This window comes from Hevea brasiliensis, chromosome 9, assembly GCF_030052815.1.
Source record: "Hevea brasiliensis isolate MT/VB/25A 57/8 chromosome 9, ASM3005281v1, whole genome shotgun sequence".
NCBI lineage: Eukaryota > Viridiplantae > Streptophyta > Magnoliopsida > Malpighiales > Euphorbiaceae > Hevea > Hevea brasiliensis.
In genome coordinates, this window is record NC_079501.1 from 23,158,141 (window position 1) to 23,185,543 (window position 27,403).

General features: G+C 36.5%; 4 protein-coding genes and 1 pseudogene across 6 annotated transcripts; 3 read left to right on the forward strand and 2 right to left on the reverse strand.

Annotated features, from left to right (window-relative positions):
- Window positions 1-488: 488 nt before the first annotated feature.
- Window positions 489-5,228, forward strand: LOC131183193 (cyclic nucleotide-gated ion channel 2-like). The gene is made up of 8 exons (XM_058153453.1): window positions 489-647; window positions 728-1,403; window positions 3,144-3,359; window positions 3,455-3,771; window positions 3,872-3,983; window positions 4,067-4,303; window positions 4,393-4,479; window positions 4,564-5,228. The coding sequence occupies exons 1-8, from the start codon at window positions 610-612 to the stop codon at window positions 5,047-5,049; spliced, it is 2,169 nt and encodes a 722-aa protein (XP_058009436.1). The 5' UTR covers window positions 489-609; the 3' UTR covers window positions 5,050-5,228.
- A 789-nt stretch (window positions 5,229-6,017) lies between these two features.
- Window positions 6,018-14,320, forward strand: LOC131183194 (probable ubiquitin conjugation factor E4). The gene is made up of 16 exons (XM_058153454.1): window positions 6,018-7,033; window positions 9,161-9,365; window positions 9,608-9,759; window positions 9,858-10,137; window positions 10,317-10,469; window positions 10,934-11,137; window positions 11,251-11,363; window positions 11,474-11,588; window positions 12,071-12,160; window positions 12,250-12,453; window positions 12,542-12,637; window positions 12,753-12,875; window positions 13,129-13,221; window positions 13,342-13,506; window positions 13,678-13,767; window positions 13,870-14,320. The coding sequence occupies exons 1-16, from the start codon at window positions 6,213-6,215 to the stop codon at window positions 14,047-14,049; spliced, it is 3,084 nt and encodes a 1,027-aa protein (XP_058009437.1). The 5' UTR covers window positions 6,018-6,212; the 3' UTR covers window positions 14,050-14,320.
- A 1,303-nt stretch (window positions 14,321-15,623) lies between these two features.
- On the reverse strand, window positions 15,624-20,704 carry LOC110663572 (uncharacterized). Of its 3 annotated transcripts, none has more exons than XM_021822946.2 (6): window positions 20,446-20,700; window positions 19,870-20,356; window positions 18,664-18,802; window positions 18,376-18,437; window positions 17,773-17,911; window positions 15,624-16,790 (listed from the first exon to the last, which is right to left on the reverse strand). In XM_021822946.2, the coding sequence occupies exons 1-6, from the start codon at window positions 20,603-20,605 to the stop codon at window positions 16,740-16,742; spliced, it is 1,038 nt and encodes a 345-aa protein (XP_021678638.1). In that variant the 5' UTR covers window positions 20,606-20,700; the 3' UTR covers window positions 15,624-16,739. The 3 variants fall into 3 exon arrangements, with proteins under 3 accessions (XP_021678638.1, XP_021678625.1, XP_058009438.1); XM_021822933.2 differs by having other exon boundaries at window positions 15,624-16,272; window positions 20,446-20,697; XM_058153455.1 differs by lacking the exon at window positions 15,624-16,790 and having other exon boundaries at window positions 16,797-17,911; window positions 20,446-20,704.
- A 506-nt stretch (window positions 20,705-21,210) lies between these two features.
- Window positions 21,211-24,063, forward strand: LOC110663602 (UDP-glycosyltransferase 13-like; annotated as a pseudogene).
- Window positions 24,064-24,198: 135 nt separating this feature from the next.
- LOC131182838 (probable mitochondrial saccharopine dehydrogenase-like oxidoreductase At5g39410) lies at window positions 24,199-27,114 on the reverse strand. The gene is made up of 3 exons (XM_058152179.1): window positions 26,777-27,114; window positions 26,339-26,663; window positions 24,199-25,078 (listed from the first exon to the last, which is right to left on the reverse strand). Exons 1-3 carry the CDS (start codon window positions 27,112-27,114, stop codon window positions 24,386-24,388), a joined length of 1,356 nt encoding a protein of 451 aa, XP_058008162.1. The 3' UTR covers window positions 24,199-24,385.
- Between the last annotated feature and the right edge of the window lie 289 nt (window positions 27,115-27,403).

A 27,403-nucleotide genomic window follows, 5' to 3' on the forward strand; every position in this document is an offset into this window, starting at 1 on the left:
GCTAATTCTTTAGTGTAATTAAAGCTAGCTAATTGGAACACATACTTCCTCTCTTATATTAAGATGAGATGATAAACATATGTTAATGTATATTTACCAGAAGTATATCTTGTTTCCTTACGTTTCAAATTTACCAATTGTTTTGTTGCAAAATTTCTAGGAAGTGATAACAGAAAATCCCATGCAAGTGGAACACAGTGAAAGGGATATACTCTGAGTGTATATTTTTTCCATTTGCCTCTACTGGCGCTGCTGTAACTCAAGCAATTGTCTAACATACAGGAGGCTTAGAGTTGGTAAGTAGTGGTCCAAACAGCAGTGACATGAAGGTGCATGGTGGACCCAGCGCCGTGGTTCACCAGACATACATCAACCCCACCACCGCATCTTTCGCATTCCATTGGCCCTTCACCTCTTGCAACTCTTCATGTGCTACGTGACAGACTTCTTTCCATTATAATGCCTCCAAAATCATCTCCCCTCTCCCCCTCTTCTTTCCCACCTCTTCTATCAACTCCCTCTCTCTCTCTCTCTCTTTAAACTCCTCCTTCCTTTCCTTCTTTTCCTCTTCACCACCTTCTTCTCTCCCATGGTTCTACTCTTCCAATCATGCCTTCTCAGCCCCACTTCCACTTCTCTCTCCCAAGGTACTTATGCACACTACTCCCTCCTTCCCTCTTGCTTGTATAAATACATGTTTAATAAATTATTCTAATGTATATGGCAGGTGGATTGGACTGCTTTGCCACCGGGGGAACAAGCAGAATGAGAGTAGCAACAATAGCGTTAACAACAGCAGCAGCAGTAGCAGTAACAATAACATCAATATGGATGACAACCCCATCACTAACTCCATAGAATGTTATGCCTGCACCCAGGTTGGCGTCCCTGTCTTCCATTCCACTAGCTGCGACCACGCCCATCAGCCCGAATGGGTGGCCTCTGCTGGTTCATCTCTTGTCCCTATTCAGAACCGGCCGGATCCCAAGAAGTGTCCCTCATCCCGGGCCCAATCGCGCCTACCCACAGGCCCGTTCGGAACCGTCCTCGACCCGCGTAGCAAGCGCGTCCAGAAGTGGAACCGCGCTTTCCTTCTGGCACGTGGCATGGCTGTGGCCATTGATCCATTGTTCTTCTACGCGTTGTCAATCGGAAGAGGTGGAGCTCCGTGCCTGTACATGGATGGTGCGTTAGCCGCAATCCTGACTGTTCTCCGCACGTGCGTGGACGCCGTGCATTTGTGCCACCTGTGGTTGCAGTTCAGGTTGGCGTACGTGTCGCGAGAGTCACTAGTAATTGGGTGTGGGAAACTCGTGTGGGACGCACCTGCCATCGCCTCCCATTACGTGCGCTCCCTCAGAGGGTTCTGGTTCGATGCGTTTGTGATAGTGCCAGTCCCACAGGTCAGTGAACTTTGTAGAGCTCAGCTCTGTTTCTTCAAAGTTACTGCCTTAAACTTGTCCAATCGTTTTTTGCCACGTGGAAACTTAAGTGAACAATAAAACTAAAAAGATTATTACGACATGCATCTTCACTTCGTAAATATGAATTTCATCTCCTTATAATTAAGTAAAATTTACTTTATTATATTTAAGTAAATATTATTTTTTAATATTTTCAATATATTTAATAATTAAGCTTAAACTATTCTAAATACATCAATTTTACCAAATAGAAAATTTCAACAATTAAGCATAAGGGTGTATGGTAATTTTTTGAAATACTGTAATTTCATGTAAGAAGATTACATGAAGACACATGTACACTAATAGATTTTATTTGCAATTTAAAAAAAAAATTATTTTTTAAAATTATAAAATTATTTGACAATTATCATATTTTTTTACTTTTATATATTTATATATTATTAATAATTTATTATTCCATATAAGAAAATTTACACAAATCCAAGAGTATAATATCATTCTCCATATACTATGATAGGGCTGATTAATAAAAAAAGGGTGTGGGTTACCGGTTCGGGTTTTAATTTTAAGCGTAGCTTGTCTGGCGTAGTGCACGGTGATCATGTCGTTTGTCGTTTTGTTTATTTCTGGGTTAATATGCTACGATTCAGTTACAGTTTTGTAGTTGTCGGTGCGCTATTTTATAACGTTGAGCAAATTTATTTTCATATATCTGATTGAATTTTAATTGTATATTATTTGTAATTTCAGTTCAACTCTACAAGTTAGTGATGAGAGGCTCAGAGTAGTTTTGAATATTTTGAATGTTAATTTTGAGGTTCTGTCTTCATTATATATATTAATTAAAATTAAATTTAATATATTTTAAACATAAAAATTTTAAAATAAATTTTCAACAACATTTAAAATATTATTTTTTAAAAAGTATTTTTTTCAATTTAAAAAATTAATTTAATTTAAAATATCCACAATGAATCAAAGACACATAATAGGTGGGCTTCACCTATTTAATAAGTGGACCATGAATCAAAGATACATAATATGTGAGGTTCACCTATTTATTTAATAAGTGGAGCCAAAAATTTCTTAACTTTAATATAATAATATTGGAGTCTGTCTTTAATATCATCAAATTTCCAATTTAAATATCAGCTAAAACCAATTATATATAAAATTATGTAGTGGGACTTTGCTTTACTAACCAATTTGTATCCAAAGTTTTTTATGGATAAATTATTTTGGGAAGATTAGTATAATGGTCATGCTTGTCCTTTTCCATGAATGTTAAGATTTGTTACCGTGAGAGAATGATAATATAAAAGAAGAAAAGAGGAAGGTAAGTGGGAGATTTTGTGTTTTTGCTGATTATGACAATGTCTACACTCTACAGTGATCTCCAGAGTTGAATAATTTGGTGGAAGGAATAAGTGGTTGGGTTCTGGGTTCCACAATACCCCACCCTGCATTTTACTAAGGGAATTGAAGTGATTAATTTGCATTGTCGACTGTTGGATACGTACGTCATTTGATTTTGATTATGATGATTAAGCAGATTCCACTTCTCTAGGTGAAAGAATCTACTCACTGTTTATCTAGCTTTAGTTGAGTTGACAATGAAACCACCGCCAAATCTTTTGTTTGATTTCAGGGCCAGCTGGTGATTACTATCTGTTAAGCTCACAATTAGATCTTTCTTTGTTCATTTTGGTTTTGCAGTTTGTATTCTGGTTAGTTCTTCCCAAATTGATCAGAGAAGAGCAGATTAAGCTCATAATGACAATACTTCTATTGATCTTCATGTTCCAATTCCTGCCTAAAGTGTATCACTGCATTTACTTGATGAGAAAAATGCAGAAGGTCACAGGTTACATCTTCGGTACTATTTGGTGGGGTTTTGGCCTTAATCTCATTGCCTACTTCATAGCATCTCACGTATGTTAATAATTAATCTTCCTCTTTATCTGAATACATTTTGCTTCATGCGACAAATTCTGGGATTAGAAAGAAATATGTTTGTTAATTTACAGGTTGCTGGAGGATGTTGGTATGTTCTTGCTATTCAACGTGCCGCTTCGTGCCTCAGGCAGCAGTGTCAAAGAAGACCAAAGTGTGACCTCTCTTTGTCCTGCTCAGAGGAGATCTGTTATCGGTTTCTGGTACCGGCAAGCACAATTGGAAATCCATGTGCTGGTAACTTTACTACCACTATCAGAAAGCCAATGTGCTTGGATACTACAGGGCCATTCAAATATGGAATTTATAAGACTGCTCTTCCTGTCATTTCTAGCAATTCTTTTGCTGTCAAGATCCTTTATCCCATATTCTGGGGTTTAATAACCCTCAGGTATTTGATACAACAAAACTGAAAGTCATTTCTAGCAATTCTTGGTCTCTGAAAACTAAAATAGAATTGAAGTCATGAGTTTGTCCTTATTAATCTGCAGCACCTTTGGCAATGATCTTGAACCCACCAGCAATTGGATAGAAGTGATGTTCAGTATATGCATAGTGCTCAGTGGTTTGTTGCTCTTTACTTTGTTGATTGGGAATATCCAGGTGAGGTTCATTTCATGTATATGTTGAAAAATTGTTAACAATTTTTAAACATCTGATTCAAACTAATAGATTAATCAATGAAGGTGTTTTTGCACGCGGTCATGGCAAAGAAGAGGAAAATGCAGCTGAGATGCAGAGATATGGAATGGTGGATGAGGCGGAGACAGTTACCATCTCGTTTGAGGCAGAGAGTTAGCCATTTTGAACGACAAAGATGGGCAGCCATGGGAGGACATGATGAGATGGAATTAATCAAAGACTTACCTGAAGGACTCCGAAGAGATATCAAACGCTACCTTTGCTTAGACCTCATTAAGAAGGTAGCGGACATAACCATTGCCATTGAAATATTTAATCCTCTATATCATTTTGTTAATCATTGTTTACCATAACTTGAAATTCCCTTCAGGTACCTCTATTCCACAACTTGGATGATCTTATTCTTGACAACATCTGTGATCGGGTTAAGCCTCTTGTATTCTCTAAAGATGAAAAGGTGCAAAACCAGATTTAGTTTATATCATTTCGCTGCCTTAATAGTAATAAGTGTGTGACAAATTTTCCTGGCCTTGTGAAGCAGATAATTAGAGAAGGAGACCCTGTGCAAAGGATGCTGTTCATTGTTCGCGGACGTATAAAGAGAAGCCAAAGCCTCAGCAAAGGCATGGTAGCAACAAGTGTGCTTGAACCAGGAGGGTTTCTGGGTGATGAGCTGCTCTCTTGGTGCCTTCGTCGCCCATTCATAGACAGGCTTCCAGCCTCATCTGCTACATTTGTTTGTGTAGAATCCACAGAAGCATATGGTCTTGGTGCAGACCATCTTCGTTACATCACAGATCACTTCCGCTACAAATTTGCCAACGAAAGGCTTAAGCGAACTGCGAGGTATTACTCATCGAATTGGCGAACATGGGCAGCAGTGAATATACAATTTGCTTGGCGGCGATACAGGACGAGGACTAGAGGTCCGATGATTCCTGTAATAGAAAATGGAGGCACTGAACGTCGGCTACTGCAGTATGCTGCAATGTTCATGTCAATCAGGCCACATGACCACCTCGAATAAGAACTTGTTTACCAACTCTTCTCTTCTCTCCCTTGTTTAATAAAAGTATTATTTCTTTCTTTAGGCAAAAAATTTCACCATGGTAAGCCATGGAATAGTTACTTTCTTTTTTGTATGATGTGAGCATTGGAAAATAGCTGCAGTCTTCCCAAGGAAATAAAATGTTTATTTTTCGTTCATCCACTTTTTGTGATGTCTTAGAATCTGCTTGCTTCCGAAAATCAATTCTTTTCCTGCTAAATTTGTCTGTAAATTCATCCCAGCTTTCAGTAAAATCCAAAATCTAAATATGAAAAAGAGAAATCCAAATTTCAGTTAAAAGTTCCCGCCCTTGCTACTGTAATTATTATTATTTTTCTTTTGTGGGGTAAAGCTAAAGGGGGAGAAAATTTATAGAAGGAAGGGCAAGATTTGGAAGAAAGAAAGTAGCAAGAAGTAATTAATAAACGATAAAATTATTATATAATTTTTTAAATAAAAAACTTTGGAGAATAGAAATTTAAACCTAAACCTGTCAAATATATAATATGTTTTTAGTTATTAAATTAAATTATATAAAAATAATATTATAATTTTATATAAGTGAAATTATTGTTTAAAATGTTGTAAAATTTAAGTATAGGTTGGATTACAAATTATATAAATATAAATATATATTAAAATTAATTTAAATAATAAAAATTTAAAATAAATTATTTTTAATAACTAATTAAATTTAATTTTTTATTATTATAATATTAAATTATTATTAATATTTTTTTCAATCCATCATTCTCTTTATATTCTCACTATATTATAGATAAAAAATTTCGAATTTAATTTTTAATATTTATTTAATTATCCCATATAAAAGAAAAAAAATTATACTTCATTAAAAATATAAATTCTTGTATTTTATGAAGAATAATCATCATCATTATTTTTACTCCTACTCCAAGTAAAATTGGATACGGTTTATGTTTGGGTTGGCCTAGAGGCCTCTGAAAACGAAAGCATTACAAAAGGGTTCAACAACGCACGGTTCCCTTCAGCTGCGCCTCCTCCTTCCTCTGGGCTCTGCCTTCCCTAAACCCTTTCCGTTTGTTTCTCCAGAAAAATTTCTAAATCATAACACTTTTTAATTATTATTCTCGTTATTTTATATAATTTGGTTGTTATTTTCCATGGCCTCCTCTAAGAAGCCCCAAAGGTCCCTCGAGGAAATCGAGGATATCATCCTCCGCAAAATCATGCTAGTCTCCCTCACCGACTCCATAGTTGCTGATTCTCGAATTGTCTACTTGGAGATGACCGCAGCAGAGATCCTTAGTGAAGGGAAAGACTTGAAGGTGAATCGCGACTTGGTGGAACGCGTGCTGATTGATCGCCTATCGGGACAATTCCCAGGAGCTGAGCCTCCGTTCCAGTACCTACTTGGCTGCTATCGCCGCGCGACGGAAGAGGAGAAGAAAATTGCTAATATGAAGGACAAAAATATCAAATTAGAATTGGAATCCTCAATCAAGCAAGCGAAGAAGTTGTTCGTTTCTTATTGTAGAATTCATTTGGGGAATCCAGACATGTTCCCTTTTAATTCTGATCCTAAAAAATCCAATGTTTCGCCGCTTCTTCCTCTCATTTTCGCTGACGTAGATGAGTTTAACAGCGGCGGAACACAGCCGCCGCCTCCGAGGTTTTTGGAAGATTTGTTTCTGGAAGGGGATTTTGATAGCTTGGACCCCATATTGAAGGGGCTTTACGAGGATTTGAGAGGGAATGTTATAAAGGTATCAGTGTTGGGGAATTTTCAGCAGCCTTTAAGGGCGTTGAAGTTTTTGCTTACTTTTCCCGTGGGAGTTAAGTCCCTTGTGAATCATCCGTGGTGGATTCCCAAAGGGGCTTATTTGAATGGAAGAGTTATCGAAATGACCAGTATTTTGGGGCCCTTTTTTCATGTTAGTGCATTGCCTGATCACACCATTTTCAAGAGCGAGCCGGATGTTGGGTGAGTAGAATATTAATTTTTCTGATTTGTTTTGTACATTTGCTTGTCATTAAGGTTTTTTTTGGCTGTTGAGAGGTTGAGAAAAGTAAACGAATTTTGATGTCTGATATGTAAAAGTAAAGGAAAGTATATTTTGAAGTTAGCTTGTATTGATTTTATTGACACCAATTTGAAAGACTGTGTCTATAATTGACAAAATTAAAAAGGATTGGCGATATTTGTAAATTTGATCAAGGTTTGGATTTTTGCCCCCTTTAATTTTAATGTCTCTATAAGATAAATGATAGTCATGCCAGACCTCATTTTGCTGCTAAATATGGAAGTGTCGCATGGAAATTGAACATACAGCCACATAAATGCAATTCTTTAGGCTTCTACAAACTGCAATATTTATATTAGGAAGTCCTAAAACGTTCAGAGATTTGTTTGTATTTTTTTTTTTTTTTTTTTTTTTTTTTTTTTTTTTTTTTATCTTTGTAGTTTATATTAAGTACATGGGAGCGACACTTAATTAGCAATTTTGGATGAATGAGATGGCATAAGTTTCATTTTCCCTATCTGAAAAAATATGATGACAACATGTGTTGCACTTGATTTAATGAAAGATTCTTGCCAAGCAGAAGTTCAGTAATGATGTTAATTAGATTTAATTTGCCTTGCTATATATACATCTATCATTAGTTAATCAATTCAATATTGCTTGCAATGATAAATTAGTTTTAGTTGCCTCTGACAATGCAGCTTAGAGCCTAGTTCTCTTACTCAATTCTATCCTCATATTTCATGCAACGGTAACGCCATTATTTTGCCATTAAAATGTTACAAAAATTATCCTTGAAATAATTAATTTCAGCCAGACTGAAGTTATCGTTTCAAATTAGCACTATAAATTAATGGCATTGGATGTCCATCATCTCTTGTTTGTTCTAGATTTGCAAGCCTGGAAGGAGGTTTAATGGTCCTGAGGTGGGCAGTGAATTATAGCCTTCTGTTACGTGTATTGGTTAGATCATTTGGTAGTTTGTTTCCATGACCTTGTGATGAAGTAAACTTAGCAGGGTATAGCCTAGGCTTGTGAGATTTGCTACAGACTTCATGGATGATAAGCATAAGTATGCTATTTCTTATTCATTTGCAATGGTGTCTGCCTGTTCAACCAATGGGCAATGACCAATCGCCCCGTGTTAGATTTTCTGGTTGCTAGTATTCTTCAGAAATTTTCTTGATTGTTGTTGGATTAGGTAAAGTGGGTATATATTGTTGTTATACAGAATGAGGTCATGGTAGAATAAACTTACAAATGATTTTGGTTTATGTTTTGCTGCTTTCTGTTTATTATATTAAGGTTTTGACTGCAAGGCTATGATGTTAACTTGGTTAATTTCCAATTCAATTTTTCTTTAATTCTCATACATTACTCTTCATTGGGTGGGAGCAGCGTTGAGGCTGAGGGCAAGGCACAACTATCGTTCTTCACAATATTGGCATGGTCTTTCTAGTGCTTAATTGGCCAAGTGCTTAGGTCTTTCCTTCTTTACACATGGAGTTCCCCTCCCTTCCAGCGTTGATGCTGAGGGCAAAGAACAATTATCGTTCTTCACAAAATTGACATGGTCTTTCTAGTGCTTAATTGGCCAAGTGTTTTAGGCCTTTCCTTCTTTACACATGTCCCTCCCTTACTCTTCCCTTTAATTCCTTTCCCTCTGTCTCTAGGCATTACAGGTTCAGATATGGGGGAGGTATATGCTGGGGATGCTGACATTGGGTGCTTTTCTTTGGTTTATTTAGAATCATTGCATTCTGAGAATTATCGAGGGTTTAATTTAAGTGATTTGAAAGAGGGTCTCTTTCATTTCTTAGATATCTCTAGTTAAGGCATGGCACAGTGCTTTTTAGATGCTTTAGTCATAATTGAAGTTTTGTTCTCTTATTGTTAGATTCATTAATTATTCTTTTCTTGCCATTTACAATTTAAATGCAAAAAAAAAAAAAGTGTTTTTCAGAAATATAGAACACTGTCATCTATGCTGGATTGTATTTAAGGAAATTTTGTCAAGTTCTCTTGGCTGGGATGTTTATTAACAAATAAGAGTATCTAACTGATTCTTGATCTCCTGAAAACACCAGACAGCAGTGTTTCTCTGAAGTATCGACTCGTCGACAAGCTGATTTGTTATCTTCATTCACCACAATTAAGACTCTTATGAATAATCTATATGATGATCTAGAAAAGGTTCTCTTCACTTTGCTTAAAAGCAGTGATACACGTGAGAATGTTCTTCAATATCTTGCTGAGGTGATCAATAGAAATCCATCGAGAGCCCATATACAGGTACTTTTCTTTCATGTATGGGTTATTTGTGCCGGGATTTGAATGCTTATGATTTAAACAAGAATGTTACTTTTTCTTTATCTCGGTCAATAATAATTCCAGTAAATTAACATGCTTTTGAAAATTTATCTTTCTATTCTAACCTGGCGTGTGCATGATGATTTTCTAAGTAATAATATCCCTTAGATTATACAAATATCTTCCCCCCTCTACTTTGACAATGTATTCTACATTTGTTTCAGGTTGATCCTATATCTTGTGCAAGTTCAGGCATGTTTGTTAATCTAAGTGCTGTCATGCTTAAGCTTTGTGAACCATTTTTGGATCTAAATTTGACAAAAAGGGATAAGATTGATCCAAAATATGTGTTTTATGGTAATCGTTTGGATCTAAGGTGATGCATTGCTTAATACAGTTCAATTATTGTTATGATATTATTGATTATCCTGCTGTCCTGATTTTTAGTTCTTAATTGATTTCAATGTATTGTAGGGGGCTGACAGCACTACATGCATCATCAGAAGAAGTTGCTGAGTGGATTAATAAAGATAATCATGGGAAAGCAGTTGTTCCTTCTCATTCTAGTGATGGTGAAAATCGCTTGCTTCAATCTCATGAAGCCTCCAGTTCTGGTAGTGGTGCTGATAACCCTACATCAAGTAGTGGTAAAAAGGCTAAATACACATTTATCTGTGAATGCTTCTTTATGACTGCAAGAGTGCTCAACTTGGGTCTCTTAAAAGCATTTTCGGACTTTAAGCATCTAGTTCAGGTAATGGATACATCCTTTATGCCTAGGCAGAGGTATGCCACATTTGTAATCGTTGGTTCTCTGTTATATATCATTTAGACTGCTTCATATGTGTGTGTGTGTGTAAGAGAGAGAGAGAGAGAGAGAGAGAGAGAGAGAGAGAGAGAGAGACTTATCTTTACTAATAAACATAATTACAGGACATTTCAAGGTGTGAAGACAGTCTCTCGACGCTGAAGGCCATGCAAGAGCAGTCACCTTCTCCACAACTGCAGCTGGATATTGCTCGCCTTGAGAAAGATTTAGAGTTGTATTCACAAGAAAAGCTTTGCTATGAAGCTCAGATACTAAGGGTAGATGATCTCCCTTCTCTCTGTTTTTCACTCCTCTTCTTCAAAATGCACCTGCATATATACACATTCTCACAAAATGTGCTAAGCAATGGCATCTTCTAATGCCAGCTGTTTATTTTTTGTGTGGAGCTCATGTGGAGCATTAGTGTACTGAGAGTTAAAGGGTAATCATGTTATTACGGAAGAAGATTGAATAAGTGTGATCAGTGATGGAAGTTGCTGCTTGATGACTTGTTACTTTATTTTAGGAACCTTTGTTTTAGGCCAACTCTTAAGCTTTATGTAGCACTTTGTCCAGGATATTTGCCATCTTTGTGTTTTCTCAACCTTCTCCCTGCTTTATTGTCATCTAAGTAATGTTTTTATCCATTGTGTGTGACACTTACCGACTTAATGTGTCAATTTTAAGTGGCTATCTTTTCTTTCTGATTATGCTGATGTCTTCTTTCTATCCTTTTTAAAAGGATGAAGCACTTATTCAGCGGGCACTTTCTTTCTACCGGTTAATCGTGGTTTGGTTGGTTGGTCTGGTTGGTGGATTTAAAATGCCTCTGCCACCAACATGCCCTATGGAGTTTGCATCCTTGCCTGAACATTTTGTGGATGATGCCATGGAATTGCTTATATTTGCTTCCCGGATTCCAAAAGCTTTGGATGGGGTCTTGTTGGTAGGCTTTTTGTTAAAATGCTTTATACTGAAATTATGCCTTTTTCATTTTTGACAAACTTCACATCATTAATATGGATTTTTTTTTTTGTTCATATGATCCTTGCTTGGCAGGATGATTTTATGAACTTTATTATCATGTTCATGGCAAGTCCAACATACATTAGAAACCCTTATCTAAGAGCAAAGATGGTTGAAGTATTGAACTGCTGGATGCCTCGTAGAAGGTGATTTTGATGTCTTCCATTTTGCATGCATAGATTGTTTCAAAATTTTCATTTGAATTTGGAAACATGTAAATATAGGTTTTCACAACATTTGGTTGTTGCAATTGCAGTGGTTCATCTCCTGCGACTACTCTGTTTGAAGGGCATCAATTGTCCCTTGAGTATCTTGTCAGGAACCTCTTGAAGCTTTATGTTGACATTGAGTTTACTGGTTCTCACACCCAGGTGACTTCCATGACATTTGATTTTCTGAGAGACAATTGTTTTCATCACTTGGCTGGAAGCAAACTGTAGCATTAATCCTTTGCAACCAGCTGATTTGTGCAAATGTTATTTATCATACCATTGAATTTAAGCATTTATTCTAGATATATTTTAATCCCACAGGCAGTAATTTCTTTATATTGGCTATACACTTGACAAACAATCTAGAGTCAACAGTGGTGGGGGACTGGCTCTCTTGTTTTTGTCTGGTATTGTCATATGTCAGGAGGAATATGATCTACGTTCTTTCTTGAATATTCTAATTAGGCATTTAGCTCACTCCTTTTATCAGGACTAGTTCTCAATGCATCCCTTTTATTGTATTTCATGTTGCATTTTTATCTAATTGAATTATCAAGTAATGATTTATCTGTCTTCAATGTCAAATAATGGAATTTTTGGGTTCCATGGACCATAATTGTTCTGTTTTCTATCTTGTGCAGTTTTATGATAAGTTCAACATCCGACATAATATTGCAGAACTTCTTGAATACCTATGGGAGGTCCCTAGTCATCGAAATTCTTGGAGACAGGTAGAGTAGCAAGGGCTGGAATTATCTACTCTCCCTCTCTCTCTCTCTCTCTCTCTCTCTCACGCACACTCTATTTTATGTCATTCCAGATTGCTAAGGAAGAGGAAAAGGGTGTCTATCTGAATTTCTTAAACTTCCTGATCAATGATAGCATCTTTCTTCTTGATGAAAGTCTGAACAAAATTCTTGAACTTAAAGAGTTGGAAGCTGAGATGTCAAACACTACAGAATGGGAGCGAAGGCCAGCTCAAGAGAGGCAGGAGAGGACCCGTCTTTTCCATTCCCAAGAGAATGTTGGTATATGTAATAATGTTCATAACTTTATTGAAGAATCTTTAAGAAAGCTAAAGTACTTGGGTCGATATTTCTTCTTGTTTTTAGATCATTCGGATTGATATGAAATTGGCAAATGAAGATGTGAGCATGCTAGCATTTACATCAGAGCAAATTACAGCACCTTTTCTACTTCCTGAGATGGTACAATCTTTTTCTCCAGCTTGCTTATCTATGCTACTATCAATCAGCAGTTGAATGGCTTAATGTTATTTCCTTTTTATGTATTTTTGACTGATTACATGTTTCCGTGTTACAGGTTGAAAGAGTGGCCAGCATGCTCAATTACTTTTTGTTCCAACTTGTGGGTCCCCAAAGAAAATCTCTAACTCTTAAAGACCCAGAAAAGTATGAATTCCGCCCAAAACAGTTGCTTAAACAGGTTAGCATGCAGCTCTAATTAATTCTGTTGAATCCGCTGACATCTTGTGTTAGTGCTTACTTGCTCAAGTGAATTTTTAATCCAGGATCAACAGATTCTGCTTCTATAGGAGAAATTTTATTATTATGTTATCAGGCTAAACTGGGTGAAAATTATAAATGCATTTTTGTTTGGTATCACCATAAAATTTATTATACATACATTTCTGTTTTGTTATCACTATTTTACTTTCTTTTTATTCGTTCACTTGAAGATTGTCCATGTATATGTTCATCTGGCAAGGGGTGATACAGAAAACATATTTCCAGCTGCTATCTCTAAGGATGGTCGATCATACAATGAGCAGGTAGTGTAACTGTTTTGAAGCTTCTCCACAAACTTCTAATGTGCTATTAGAATCCAAACTTTCATGAGAGAATCTGTACTAGTTGATTGAACACAATCTGACTTTATTTGCCTGCTCTAGTTATTTAATGCTGCAGCTAATGTGCTTAGGAGAATTGGTGAAGATGGGAGGGTTATACAGGAATTCATTGAGCTCGGTGTCAAAGCCAAAGTGGCAGCTTCTGAGGCAATGGACACTGAAGCTGCCCTTGGAGAGATACCGGATGAATTCCTTGATCCAATTCAGGTATGTCCTGTGCACCTTTTTCTTTTTCTTTTTTTTTTTTTTTAGTTTCCCTGAAAGTGTCTTGGTGAGTGAGGCGTGATAATGATCTGCCATTTATGAAGGGGGACAGTGAATCAAGGATGTATAACACAACACGATAATGTTTTATGTATGTATTTTTGTATTTTGCAGTACACTTTGATGAAGGATCCGGTGATCTTACCTTCTTCAAGAATCACAGTAGACAGACCTGTCATTCAAAGGCATCTTCTTAGTGACAATGTAAAATTTCACTTGCTTCATGCTTTCATGTTCAATTTTATCACAAAAGCCTACATTTTATCAGGCATCCAAATTGATTTAATGTGAACTGCACTACTGCAGAGTGATCCATTCAACCGCTCCCATCTCACTGCGGACATGCTGATTCCAAATGTTGAGTTGAAGGCAAGAATTGAGGAATTCATTAGATCCCAAGAATTAAAAAGGCACGGGGATGACTTCAGCATGCAGAGCTCTAAAGCGGCGATACAAAGAACAACTGGAGACATGTTAATTGACTAGGGCATTAGAGCTTTTATAGAAGTTTATTAAAGCTTTTACCTTGGGGCATCCCAGTTCCGACTTCTAAATGTCAAATGTAAAATGACAAAATGGTTTCAGACGAAAGCTTTTTGATTTTTTAGTGCTTGTTAATTTATTATTTACAGCCAAACTGTTGGCCAACTTCACTCGTCACATTGTGCAATAGGTTTTACCCGGTTAATTTGTGAATCCTCAAAATTGTCTTCTATAAATTTGCTGCAAGTCTCAGAATCTATTTCTTGTTCCTTTATCTTCTGATCTTTTGCATGTGTTTGATTGGGTCTAGCCGTTCATCTGAAAAATTTCACCAGCAGGAAGTGACTATTTTACTATTATTATTGAAAGTCACTGAAAATTTAATTGTTTACAATTTTAAAAATTATTTTTTTAATCAATTCTTTAATATTGATTGTAAAATCTTTCCATAATAATTTTTTAAAAATATATCAGTAATGTTAAAAGAGTTATTACTTGGGGTACCGATACGTAGTCTAGTGCTGAACATTCTTCAATTTTTTTATCCACTTGACATAAAAAGGAAAATTGATTTTATTATTTAGATCATGGGGTTTAGAGTGGAGGAAGCGAATCCATATAGCCGATCTCAAATTTTTGAGATAAAGGCTTAGTTGATTTGAGTTGAGTTTAGATCATAGGCTATTTGATATGAGTTTAATAAGAGATAATCGTTATCCTTATAACTTTTAACTTTCATTAATGTTATTTGAATTAAATTAACTTTTTACCTCATTAATATTTATGTTCTTGGGAGGTTAAATATTAATTTTGAGGGTCTAGGTTAATAATTACTCTCCTTAAAAATTAAAACTTAGGTGTATTTAATAAAAAGTTAAAAAATTAAGGATTAAATGTTATACTTGTAGTTTAACCTTTAGGGTGTTAGGTATGAATTTAACAAAAGGTAATTGTTACCCTTGTAACTTTTAACTCTCATCATTATTATTTAGATACTTAAAAGAGAATAAATTAACTTTTCACTTTATTGATATTTAATACTTAATTTTTTAATCTACAAGGATAATATTTCATCCTTAATTTTTTTAGCCTTCTATCAAACACACCATTCAGGAATCTAATTATTAACCTAAGCTACCAAAGTTAACATTTATCCTCTCAAAAAGGTATAAATATTAATGAGGTAAAAAATTAACCTATTCTCTTTTAAGTATTTAAATAACATTAATGAAAGTTAAAATTTATATGAATAATAATAAACCCCATATTAATCTCGTACCAAACAACTTCTTACAAAAATAGCATTTAACTTCTGATTTTTCAACCTTTTATCAAACACACTATTTGCTAAAAATAATAGATAAATGAAGATTGATGAATAAAATTGTCAAATAAGAATGGGAAAAAGAAATCGGAGTAGGGGTATTAAATGCAATAAATTATGAGTAGCTAATCACGTTATTTCATGGAAGTTTGTTAGATCACATTAATAATATTTATTTATTATAAAATTTGCGATAAATAAAATAAAATAAAATAAAATAAGCATTTCAATAATAACATATCGGCACACTTGATTCAAATTGACAAAGTTTACTGATCTTTTACTATACCACAAAAATGGATGCATAAAGCTGATAATACATTGCTTGGCAGCCTATCAATTATCATAGTTAAATAGCATTTACCCCTCCAAAATAATAGGAACGTAAAAATATGTTCTTTCTTCTCTAGTCCTATTCATGACAAACACGACTAAGATATTAAAATTATTTGACAAAACAGACAAATGAACAAATGTCCTCTCTTTCTTGATCAATATTTTCAGCCCAAAATACATTTCAACTTTAGGCATTCCCGGCCACTAGGTGAACTATTCTGCTCACCCTTCCCATTAACAGATTTTTTGGCAAGCTGGGGTTTTCTCCACCGTAATATCTCAATCAAGTAACTTGGTCTGATTTGACTTAAAATGGATCCACAATAGCATTCACACCAATTGGCACAACTTCATCAGTTTCTTAAGTTGCAATATAAATGCTAAAGTTGGAAGATGTAAAATTCAAACATTTCATGGTTCACTTTCTATCAAAGCTTTGGCAAGGGCACAGCTGCCTTGCGCTTTGCATACTCATGAGCAATGCTTATTGCACTCTTACTATGCCGCAGTGAGAACTCTGCTAGTAGGATCTGGCTTTCTTCTGATGTCAAATCACCATGACAGCCCTGCAAATATTAATGCAAAATTTAATGTTTTCATTAAATTTTAAAATAAAATTGCAACCGCAAATGAAAAGTTCGGCCCCACACAAGAACAGAAGAAAGGAAAATAACTCCTAGTCAACCTGTTTGGGATCGAAGCTTTAATTGAAATTGAATTACATAAATAATTGGGATTCATGTACATCAGAGTTTGATGATAACCATTGTTAAGTATTAGAAGTAATAGCCGAATAACCATGGTACCAATCCACAATCATCAGAGTGCCAACGGGGAAATACACCCCATTGGCTTTCTGACCCTTCCTTGTCTTGCAGATAGCATCAAGAAGCATAACATTTTAACAACATTTGCCAACGGATGCAATGAACTTATAAATCTGGGATACCAGACAAAATAATGGTCCTCTCTCATATTCTCCTTTCTGATAAGCAAATTAGTTGGCTCCAAGAACAACAGCATCTGATCACCCTCATTTCAAGGATGAACATGAACTTCCTTGAAGTTCATATAATTTTGTTTGCTGTCTCAGAGAAAACAATCAAAGACCAAATAGATAAGTATAAAAAATCTAGAACTGAGGAATTATGCTCGTCACCAACACGGAATTGGAATTGACTCGAGTATACAAATGAAATGAATATGAATACAAACATGCCAACTGATAGGCAGATAGACAAATACACACGGGAAAAAAAATTTTGGCATGTAGCTTTATTTGAATCTGCCTTCTACCAGCAACAATTGTACTACAACATTTGACCACAACAACTGGATGTATGAGTTTATCAATTCAATTAGCTATATTACATTGACACACACACTTGAATGATGTAAGAGGGTATCAATTAGCCATATTACATTGACACACACACTTGTTGCGTTTTTGAGTTTAGGAATCCAATTTGTCTCCTCAAAGAGCTGTAAAAATTGTACCAAAACTTTCATCGGTTTATGATAGATGAATGACGCTATTAATTTAGTTTACACACTTTTAAAGTTAGATATCATCATCAGAGAATGGAACATCTCATTTATAGTACTCAACTAAACTCAACTCAATTAAGCCTTTATTCCAAAAATTTTGGGTCAGCTATATGGATTCGCTTTCTCCACTCTGAACGATTTTGGGTTAAATCCTCAGAAACGTGTAATGCTTCTAGGTCATGTTGTACTACTCTCCTTCAAGTCAATTTAGGTCTACCCCTTTTTTTCTTTCTATCCTCTAACCTAATGTGCTCTACTTGTCTAACTGGAGCCTCCGTATGTCTACTCTTCACATGAACAAACCACCTCAATCTCCCTTCTCTCAACTTATTTTCAATTGGCACCACTACTACTTTTTCTCTAATACTCTCATTACGGACTTTATCTAGTCTAGTATGGCCACTCATCCACCTTAACATTCTCATCTCTGCAACTCTTATCTTAGATGCATACGACTCTTTCAGTGCCCAACACTCACTACCATATAACATAGTGTACGGTAAAGCATCTATCATTACCAGCCGAGAAGTTCTGTCACAAACAGCATGATGCATGAGGATGCCTGCTGCAACTGAAACATTGAAAGAGTCTACCATGCCTTTCATTGGAATACTGCAGTGCAAATCTGAATGTTCCAGGGCTTCATCACTTATCCCCCTGCGATCAGCAACTCAAGGACCTTGGTATTTAAAAATAAATAAATAAATAAAGAAAACTATAAGCTTGACAGATATTCTTGAGCATGTAAATGACAATCATGAAGCCAAGCAGACTTACAAGTACACAATCTGTCTCATATTCATTATAAACACTAAATAGCTAGGACAGACGACACAAAAAATGCATATAAACTATTAAATATTATCACCATAAGAAAAATTACAAAAAGAAGTCTTTAAATGGAGTTCTCATCTTTTGATGCTCTCATCTTTCATTTTTAACAGCAATTTAGAAATTCAAATTTGTTTCCAAAGCAAGGAAAAATATAAAAAATTGAAGACAAAAGAGAAATTACACTAAAACATTGGCATTTATAAGCATAACAACTCTGTTTAAAGCACAATGAAAATACTCTAGCTTTATATATTATGAACAAATAGTAAAATTAGACAATTAGTTACCTATTTTCATTTCCAACTACTATTGCAATTGGGCATGACCAATCCATGTCATAAATGGATACCTGAGCATGACAAGAGAGCGGTTCAGACATATATCTAAACCAAGGACATTTCACTTCAATTGCCAAAGATGCTATACAGTTCAACACTGATTATCATTGCCAACTTATAGCAATAGAACTTGTTAGATGATAAATTGCCTTCCCATACAAACCTACAAAACTATTTATTCTAAATATAGTCTTCCATGAGAAAAACTTTGCAAAACAGATTAGAATAGGTCATTACAGCATCCATTCCAACGTGTGTCGTGGCAATTTGATAACCACGTGATTTTAGAACTTGAAAGCACTCTTGGGTTGAGTCCCAAAGTTCAATATCCAACCATTTCTCTGCACCCATGCTAACGTGGCGATTGTCTCTATACCTGCAACAACAAGAAAGCATGGGGTGTTGGTGAAGTAACATATCACTTTTCTCTTAAAGCTTCTGGAAAACCAGGAACAGCTAAAAGAAACTAAATTGTGCCTTGTACCACTGTGAACAAGTCATGAGAGACGTATGAAAACCTCCATGGCATGGGTTTTGCACCAATTCATGTAACAAAATCAATTTCAGGCTTTTCAGCTATGGATATATGGCCTCAGTCCAAATGATATGTTTTTATTATTGAATTGAGTTAAATGGGTGGAGGTGAATGACTAGGCTAAGGCAATAGTCCATGAAGTATGAGACGGACATACTCGAACTTAGACCAACCACTACTAAAAGTTAGAACTAACCAATCAGTTAGTTGGTCTTCTATCCTTATATACCCTTTTAACTTGTTAACTTGTTGTTTCTTTCCAATGTGGGACTCTTGGCACTCCCAAGGGAACTGATATTTAGTTGACACTTGATCCGTGAAATCTTCCCCCGAAACCTTGAATTGGCAAAGCAGCAACATTAGGAACCTTAAAACTTGAATTGAACCGGGCAAGAACGGGTGGAAGTGTAAGAAGGGCATACTCTTGACAGTTTTCTCTCACTATCATGACATCCTATTGATCTTATACAGGATATTGAACAAGTAAATAACTTATAAAAATCCTTGAACAAAGATTCAAACTTGATAAGAACATTAATCTGGTCTAGTATCCTATACTAGCAAATGCAATGTAAAGGACTGGAATTTTACTTAAAACTTATTCTGACTCAAATACCCACCCTTTTTCTTTCGTATCAAACGCTCAAAGCAAACCAATCAACACAATCAACCATTAAGCTTGAACCTAAAAATATCCTAAAACACACATCTCAACCTATTGAATCATAAAATTTTCCGTAATATGACATGCCACTGCCATTGGTCTTTAATGCAAAACTCGAGTTGTGTATCCACCAGACAGACAACCAATAAACATCCAAACTTATTATTAACTATAAATTAAGTAATGCCAAAAAAGGGGGGGAAACGAAATGCATCAATCCATTTCACCTCAAATCCCCATGCACCTTTTCGAGCTATCACACGAGACCACATGAACTGACTGGAATCCCAGCGCGTCCGCAGACCGAAACGCGGCTGAAACGTTGCCAAAATCACTCAATCCTTCCACCACCAGGCACACCGAGTAGCTCCGGTTCTTCACCGCACTCCTAAACCTTTCCTTCCTCTCTTCCATTATGTACGGCCCCACCGCCTCCAATACTTCCCCGCTATTCAAATATACCCCATTCCCACACTTAAACCTATCCAAGTAAGGAAACCACCGCCCTAGCAGTTGTGCGGGCTCAACTCCACTGTCGAAAACCGGCGACAACCTCCTCTCCATTTTCATCAGTGTCGAAACATCATCGCGGTTGTTGAGCAAGTACTCTACGGTGTTGTTTTTCTCGGAGTTATCTTGGGATTCGCCTGCTTCAAATTCTGTGGATTCTAACGAGATTGCTCCTTGCAGAGTCCCATAAGGCCTTGCACGGACTCTGCAGGGACTAGTTCCTGCACCCAGCGACACCGATCAATGAAGAAAATAAATCAGAAACAAATTACAAAATATAAAAAAATTTCAACGCAAATGTAGAGCGGACCTGGAAGGGATCGAGAGAGGAGATGAAAATTGAGGGAGAGGAAGGGAACAGAGCGGAGAGAGAATGGAAAGAAAGATTTGGAATTGAAGAAATGTGGTTTTGATTTTTCGATGGAAGAAATCGATGTGCAGATTAGGGTTAAGGTTTCGCAGGATCTCATTTTTGGATGTTGGCGCCCAGATTAGCGGAGAGGATGTAGGCTTATGGTTATGGATATGGCTTCGCGGGCCTAGAATAGAAGACGAAGTCTGTTTGAGACTGTCGTTTTGGCAGATTTTCTTTCCATTATCGTATTATTGTCTTAAAAAATAAAATTATTAAAGGTCTACTTCTGTTAAACATGGATAACTGATTATTAATTGCTGATAATCAATTATAATTAATATATGTTAAATATTTAATAAAATTATGTAATTATTAATTTATTATGTAACATATTAAAAATATAATTATATTTTAAATATATAAAAAATTAATGTTATAATTATTATATTTTTGCGTAATTTCCTGATAATGTTGATTAAATAAATTTCCCTACTAGGGCTATAAAAATCATGAAGACTTGATTTTGTTATTTGCTATGGATTTTATTTTTCTATGTTTTATTATTATCACTATAATTTAGTTTTAATTACTTGATATGCTTGCCTAGTTAAGAATTTAGCTGGTTAATTGGTACTTATGTTAAATTGAGATCTCCATTAATGGCTGTTTACAAAAACTCAGTAATTAATTGATTGGCAATTAAACGATAGTCTTTGTAGGATGATACTTTTTCTCAATACTCTATTACTCTTAAAGATTCGTATATTTGTGAATTTGCACATTGTATTATTTATGAGTACAATACACATTATATATTTTATTATAATTATATTAACAATATAAATATATTAACGATAAAGAAAGAGGATGAGAAAAAAAAATTAAGAGAAGAAATATTGATAATTAAAAGAGATAAATTGTTTAGCCTGACTTATTTAATTATCAAAGGCATATGATATGATTGACAGACTCATATTCGAATCTCTATTCTATTATTTTCTACTAAGAAAACAAATAAATTGAGAAAGGTATGAAGAAAGAATAATTCTATATTATAATTGTATAATTGTAATATTTCTTTAACTTTACAATGTAAAGTTTTTGGTTAGAAAATATATAATTAATCATTGATTAATTGAAAGTTCAAAGGGTGAATGCAGAAGTTTTGCAGAAGGCAGGGCTCGGAATATTGGAGACTACATGGGGTGTGGGGGCTGAAAGGTTGGTGACGCAAGAAGAGTTAGCTAAAGAGATTGTGAGGCTGATGGATGATGCAGAGCTGAGGAGTAGAGCCAAGAAGGTTGGAGAAGAAGCCAGGAAGGCTACTGAAATTGGAGGAAGTTCTGATAAGGCAATCACGGGAGTCATTGAAAAACTATGTTGAAATGAGGTTAGACGTTTCACCCTCTGGTCTTTCTGGTATCAATGTATCCCGTGGTTCTTCCTCCAACTAAAAATAAAAATTAAAGAAAAAATAGCATGAGTTAATATTAATAAGTAGAAAACCTGTTTGTTGCTATTTTTCCCAGTGATGATAAGAGAAGCATTGCATTCTTGGGGTCAACTCGCACAAGTTTGAGGTTGTCTGGCCAACTAATGGGGCACCCAAATGCATTCTTGTCTGGTAAATAATTACAAACGGAATCGACCGTGAGTAGAGAGATGCTGAGAGAAATAATTACCATGAATAATGAAATGCAGGGCAAATGAAAGTAGTGCAGATTGTGCCGTTTCTCATCGAGTCATTATTAGTGATCCAAAGGGAAACAGTGAAATTTTTAGTAGATATCCTAGTGGAAGTTAATCCATACACAATATTTAAGGATTCAGGCTTTGGCTCAGTTTGTTCTTTAGACAGAAGTGAACAGAAGACCAAGTATTCTGAATAAATCTGTTTTGCTTACTTGGGGATCAATTCAGTTCAAACTTTCTTGGCCTTCAACCTGTGCATAACACGATCGGCTTTGCTATTTTTGTTTCTTGTTAGCAGGCAAGTTCAATGCATCTGCGCTTGATGGAAACGTAGTCTATGAAGGGAATTCAATTGCTGATTGCCATATTCGACTCTTCTTTATGGAAAATTATTTAATATATCCATAGTATGCACAATGGTTTTGTCCTGATAGTTAATAACAGTGAGTCTCACATGGATCCTACTATGATGAAGGGTGAGAGTTTAATCATTGTACATAAAACTATAATTCAAAATTTCCAGTTCCAGTGATCTTAAAACTTGCTTACGTAGCTCTCCTCCAAAGTGCGGGCATGGTTCACAGTATATCACACCCTCTTTAGGCTTGCTGCTTTGCTTACAGTCGATAATGTCAGTAACCTTCATCACCTCAAATCCAACAGTCTCCCTGGCTGAGTCACAAACCTTATTTCGCTTCTTCACTTCCTTTCCTCAGATCAATCAAAAGCAGTTTCATCTCCTTCCTCTTGACAAGCATCCATTCAACTAAAAGGATCCTTTCCATTACCGCATGGAACGCATTTGTCAATCCTCTCACCTTCCTTCTCTTCTGTTCTCTTCACTATCTCCACCTCTCTGTGCTCTTATTACAGACATGAGCTTGGCCTTTCCAGCTATTTCTCACTTAAGCTCTTGATCTTCCTAATTATATTCTCTTCACATCATGTCAACACTTTTTATGTCCTTCCAAGCTATGATCGGTTCAAAAGGCACAGCTGATTTAGAAGAGAATGATGCAATTAAAATTCTAAGCCTAGAACCGATTGGGATCATGGATTCCCTCACCACTGCTATAGAACACAAATAATCTCCTTAAAACCTCTTTCTTGGAGAATGGTAAGAAAATGGCGGGGTCAAGTGGGATTCTGGTCAATACCTTTGAGGGCATTGAGCAAGAATCACTCACAAAAGCTAAATGATGGAAAAGTAATAGAAGGGTTACTGTCAGTTATTGCCATTGGCACTTCCAGTTGCACCATGTGAACTTGAAAAGAGCCAATCGTTAGCATGGCTTGATGACCAACCGTCTGGGTCCGTGGTATATATCAGCTTTGCTAGTGGGACTGCTGTGTCAAGAAAGTAGCTCAAGAGAGCTGGTTGAAGGGTTGGCAAGGAGTGGTTATAGGCATTTATGGATGGTGAAGGATGCGAAAATTGATCGAGAGGATGAAGAAGACTTGGATCAGGTAATTGGAACTGGATTAATGGAGAAGTTGAAAGGAAAAGAGGTTGGTGGCAAATGCTGGCTAAACCACGAAGACATAATAGGCCACTCAGCAGTAGGTGGTTTTACGAGTTATTGTGGGTGGAATTCTGCAACAGAGACTATACCGCATAGACTGCTCATATTTGCGCGGCCACAACATGGAGACCAGAAAATCAATGCTGATATTGTGATTAGGGACTCGGGTGAAGAGTTGGGGGCGGGGTGGAGAGATGGTAGTGAATGGGACAGATACCGCAGAAAAGATTAAAGAGATGATGGGCAATGAACTATTCAAACAATGCACATCACGGAAGAGGCTAGGAGAGCTGTGTTCATTGGTGGCAGTCCTAAGAAGGGGCTGATGGAACTCATTGAGACATGGAAGAAGATATGAATTCATCTGGAATTGTCTCTACAAGTCGATACATCTAATAGATGGAAATGAAGGATGGTTGCTCTGCCTAGTTTAAGCGCTTACTCTTCGTTTAAATAATTGCAAACATGCAAAGGGAACAAGCACGCAACACCATTGAGGAAAACCAGATTCAAATTAAGATAATTTCATAGCATTTTCTTTTTTTTTTTTTTTTGAACAAAAAAGATGAAAGAAAGTACCTATCTCCTATCGTAATTATCTATCTCCTATCATAACTATCTTGTTTAAAACAGGTAAAAGTTTTGTTATATTTCCTAGAGCTCGATGAAGCCTGCACCAGTTAAGCAGGGAGAGCTTTCTTTGAAATGACATCGAAAGATATTCCTTTCTGTTGGAGTCGTTCTTGAAGATCAGTAGGGCCAAATACAATACCTGGGGGGAAAACTCCTCCCTTTGGCAGGTTGTCACGTTCGCTTAGAAGGATAAGAGCACATTGAACTAGGATTATAGGGGTTGTCAAATAGCCAATCTCAGGCCCCATTAGTCTTGTTACTATTTCCATATCTGGTTTCATGTTTGCCTGTGAAACTTGATTCCCATCACTGAAACCACGTCCAACAAACCACATCTTAAATGTAGCACTTCTCACCTCATCCTCTGAGGGGCCCTTCTTCCTAAACCATCCAAGACTAAAAAAAGATGGAAATTTAAATAGAAGCCACCTCCCAATAGCATTTCCACCCAATAGACCCATGAACACGCCAACTGTTATAAACCGAATGACACCCGATAGAGTTTTAGAGGCAAGCTTCACCCCAAAATGGGCAGGCTTCATCATTGACCAGAAAGCCTCTCTCTTTTTAATATGTTCAGCACTCTCATTAACCCCAGGAAGACCTTGGGGGTTTTCTGTCAGTGTTGCAAGAGTTCTTCGAACAACAATAGAATCTGCAGAAGGTAGCTTTACAGCCCAAAGACGAATCTCCTTTGAGTGTTCAATCAGTCGTCCTTTAGGAGGAAAGGGTCCAGGAATCTGCAAATATGCATGTAAATCATTAACTATAGTTCATGGTCCAACTCCAACTAGGAAGACAAAACAAACGCGATTAGAAAGTTCGCAGAGATCTGAAAGATAGAAAAATATCCAAGTCCATTTAAAAAAAATAAATAATAAATAGAAGAGAGAGAGAGAGAGAGAAATGATGACATATTTTCCTCAAACAAAGCAGTTATCACACTGTAGATTCAATTGAAGCACAATAATTTACAACTTCGAAACCTTTATGTGAAAAATCAGTCTATATTTGCTATTATCCCATCTTGACTAAGAGACGGATTAAGAAGGTCACATTAGAGGCAATCTAATTGTAAAATTTTTACCATATTAGAGAGAACCTAAGTGGGCAGCAATACTTTGCAATAGAAGAGACTGAATAACCTCTTAATGAAATAAGTATACTTGGTGAAAATTTTACCACCTACTTGAAACAGTTTCACCATAAATATTATGTTCATCAAGGCATTTCAAACATGATTCTCTTTCATAATAATAACAAAAGTTAATGTGAAAATGTCATTGATTTTTCCTCTTTTCCCCACAAGAATAAAAGGTATGAAAACCTTCACAACCTAATTTCGACCAGAAATTGTCATTGATTTTTTCTCCTTTTCTTCACAAGAAGGCCCTGAGCCAAGAAAACCTTCGCAACCTTATTTGGACCATAAAGAGGCAACCACAAAAGAGATAATGGAAATCATTGTTACTTAGCATTAAGAAGTTTAAAAAAACACATGTTTCAACTGTTGGACTCCCACTAGAGATGTTATCACTGACACGCCATGTAATTCCGGCATTATAGCTGAAGTTACAACCACTCTGTTGGCAGTCCTGTCTCTACTGTTACCAACAATGCCCATTTCAGCATTGAACATAGAAACAAGAAAATAAATTATTAAAGCAAAGGTTATAAGAACTGTTTAAGAGATTGAGTTTGATAGTAGTAATAAAGTACATTATCCCAGCGTAAAGTGCAACCACTAGTTAAAACTTCGAAGAGGAAAATGTTCCACTTACACCACCGGAACTAGAATGGGAGTAATGCTTAGCTGAGCTGTTAATTCAAATAGGAGAATGAATATGTTTTGAATCTGCTGCAGCCTACTGCCCACTGATATAATACACACAAAAATACATATCATGTATAAAAAAAACCAATGTTTATAATTTTATTAATATTAATTCCTAACAATTGTTTGCATTAATCCCCATGATTGAAATAGATAAACTCCTTACCACGGGCTTTGCCCTTTTAGGTCTTGAACGCCTCAACTCCTGCAACTTTTCCGCATTGGACACTCCCAAAATTGCAGATTCATATGTCCCAAAGTTCCCAACAATCCTTTTCTCCGACTCCAAGCTCAAATAGGCCTCAATTTGGTTTGGTACAGCCGGGGACACCCATTGCCTGGAATTAAACATCCACCCCAATTCAGCAGGAACCGAATCAAACCCACATGCCGAAACCACTAAAGAACCAGTCTCCATTGCATTCTCGTGGAACTTCATTTCCATTCTCTCCATAAATTCAGGCTCCCCACATATATCCAAGTAATCGCACCTAATAGAATTTAGGGCAGAAAGTAGAGTACACAGACACAATGAAATTGAAATCACTGTTACATAAAGAATATAGAATAGAGTTAAGCACTAATATAGAGTTTATAAGCGCACCCAGACTGAGCACAAGCAGCAACAACGGGCTCACCATAGAGGCGAAAAGGGCCAACGCAATTGAGAATGAGCTTGGTTTGGGTGCAGAGATGACGGATTGAAGAAGGGTCGGTAGTGTCGGCTTTGAGGATAGGGATCGGAGGAGAAGTGCTGGGGTGGGAAGCCCAATTGAGGGCTTGGGTTAGTTTAGTGGGGTTGCGACCTGCTAGAGCAAGGGATTTAAGGGGACAAGAAGGGATGTTGAGGAACTTGAGGGCTTCTCTGACAACATATTTACCTGTAAAGCCTGAGGCTCCCAGGATTACTAGGTCATAAGTGTAAGGGGGACAGCCCGTCATCCCTCGAGGATTGGCCAAACCCAGCCAAGCCGTAGGCCTATGAGATGGTATAAGGGCACAGTTGAAGAGAATGAGAAGTTTGCGGGACACTTTTATAAATATGGAATAGTCCAGGGGGGTGTGATGGGTGAGACATACTGATGTCTCCTCCTGCCAGAGGTCACTATGCTCCAAATGCTCTTTAGGGGGGTGAGACTAGTTGGCCACGGGTGAGCACGGTCGGGCACGATCGGGCCCAGCTAGTCTCCGAAATTTGGTGTCAAGCTCTCCACCATCCCCGGGGTCACTG

Excerpts from the sequence above, each read along its gene's own strand:
- LOC131183193 (XM_058153453.1), top strand. The coding sequence starts at position 610 with ATGCCTTCTCAGCCCCACTTCCACTTCTCTCTCCCAAG. Across the intron at positions 4,304-4,392 it reads GCTTAGACCTCATTAAGAAG|GTACCTCTATTCCACAACTT; the intron begins GTAGCGGACATA and ends AATTCCCTTCAG. Across the intron at positions 4,480-4,563 it reads TATTCTCTAAAGATGAAAAG|ATAATTAGAGAAGGAGACCC; the intron begins GTGCAAAACCAG and ends CTTGTGAAGCAG.
- LOC131183194 (XM_058153454.1), top strand. The coding sequence starts at position 6,213 with ATGGCCTCCTCTAAGAAGCCCCAAAGGTCCCTCGAGGAAATCGAGGAT. Across the intron at positions 9,366-9,607 it reads CATCGAGAGCCCATATACAG|GTTGATCCTATATCTTGTGC; the intron begins GTACTTTTCTTT and ends CATTTGTTTCAG. Across the intron at positions 12,454-12,541 it reads TTTTCCATTCCCAAGAGAAT|ATCATTCGGATTGATATGAA; the intron begins GTTGGTATATGT and ends TCTTGTTTTTAG.
- LOC110663572 (XM_058153455.1), bottom strand. The coding sequence starts at position 20,605 with ATGAGATCCTGCGAAACCTTAACCCTAATCTGCACATCGATTTCTTCC. Across the intron at positions 18,803-19,869 it reads TCGTGTGATAGCTCGAAAAG|GTATAGAGACAATCGCCACG; the intron begins GTGCATGGGGAT and ends TTGTTGTTGCAG. Across the intron at positions 17,912-18,375 it reads GTAGTTGGAAATGAAAATAG|GGGGATAAGTGATGAAGCCC; the intron begins GTAACTAATTGT and ends TGCTGATCGCAG.
- LOC131182838 (XM_058152179.1), bottom strand. The coding sequence starts at position 27,114 with ATGACGGGCTGTCCCCCTTACACTTATGACCTAGTAATCCTGGGAGCC. Across the intron at positions 26,664-26,776 it reads GCTGCTTGTGCTCAGTCTGG|GTGCGATTACTTGGATATAT; the intron begins GTGCGCTTATAA and ends AAATTCTATTAG. Across the intron at positions 25,079-26,338 it reads CTAAAAGGGCAAAGCCCGTG|ATTCCTGGACCCTTTCCTCC; the intron begins GTAAGGAGTTTA and ends GCATATTTGCAG.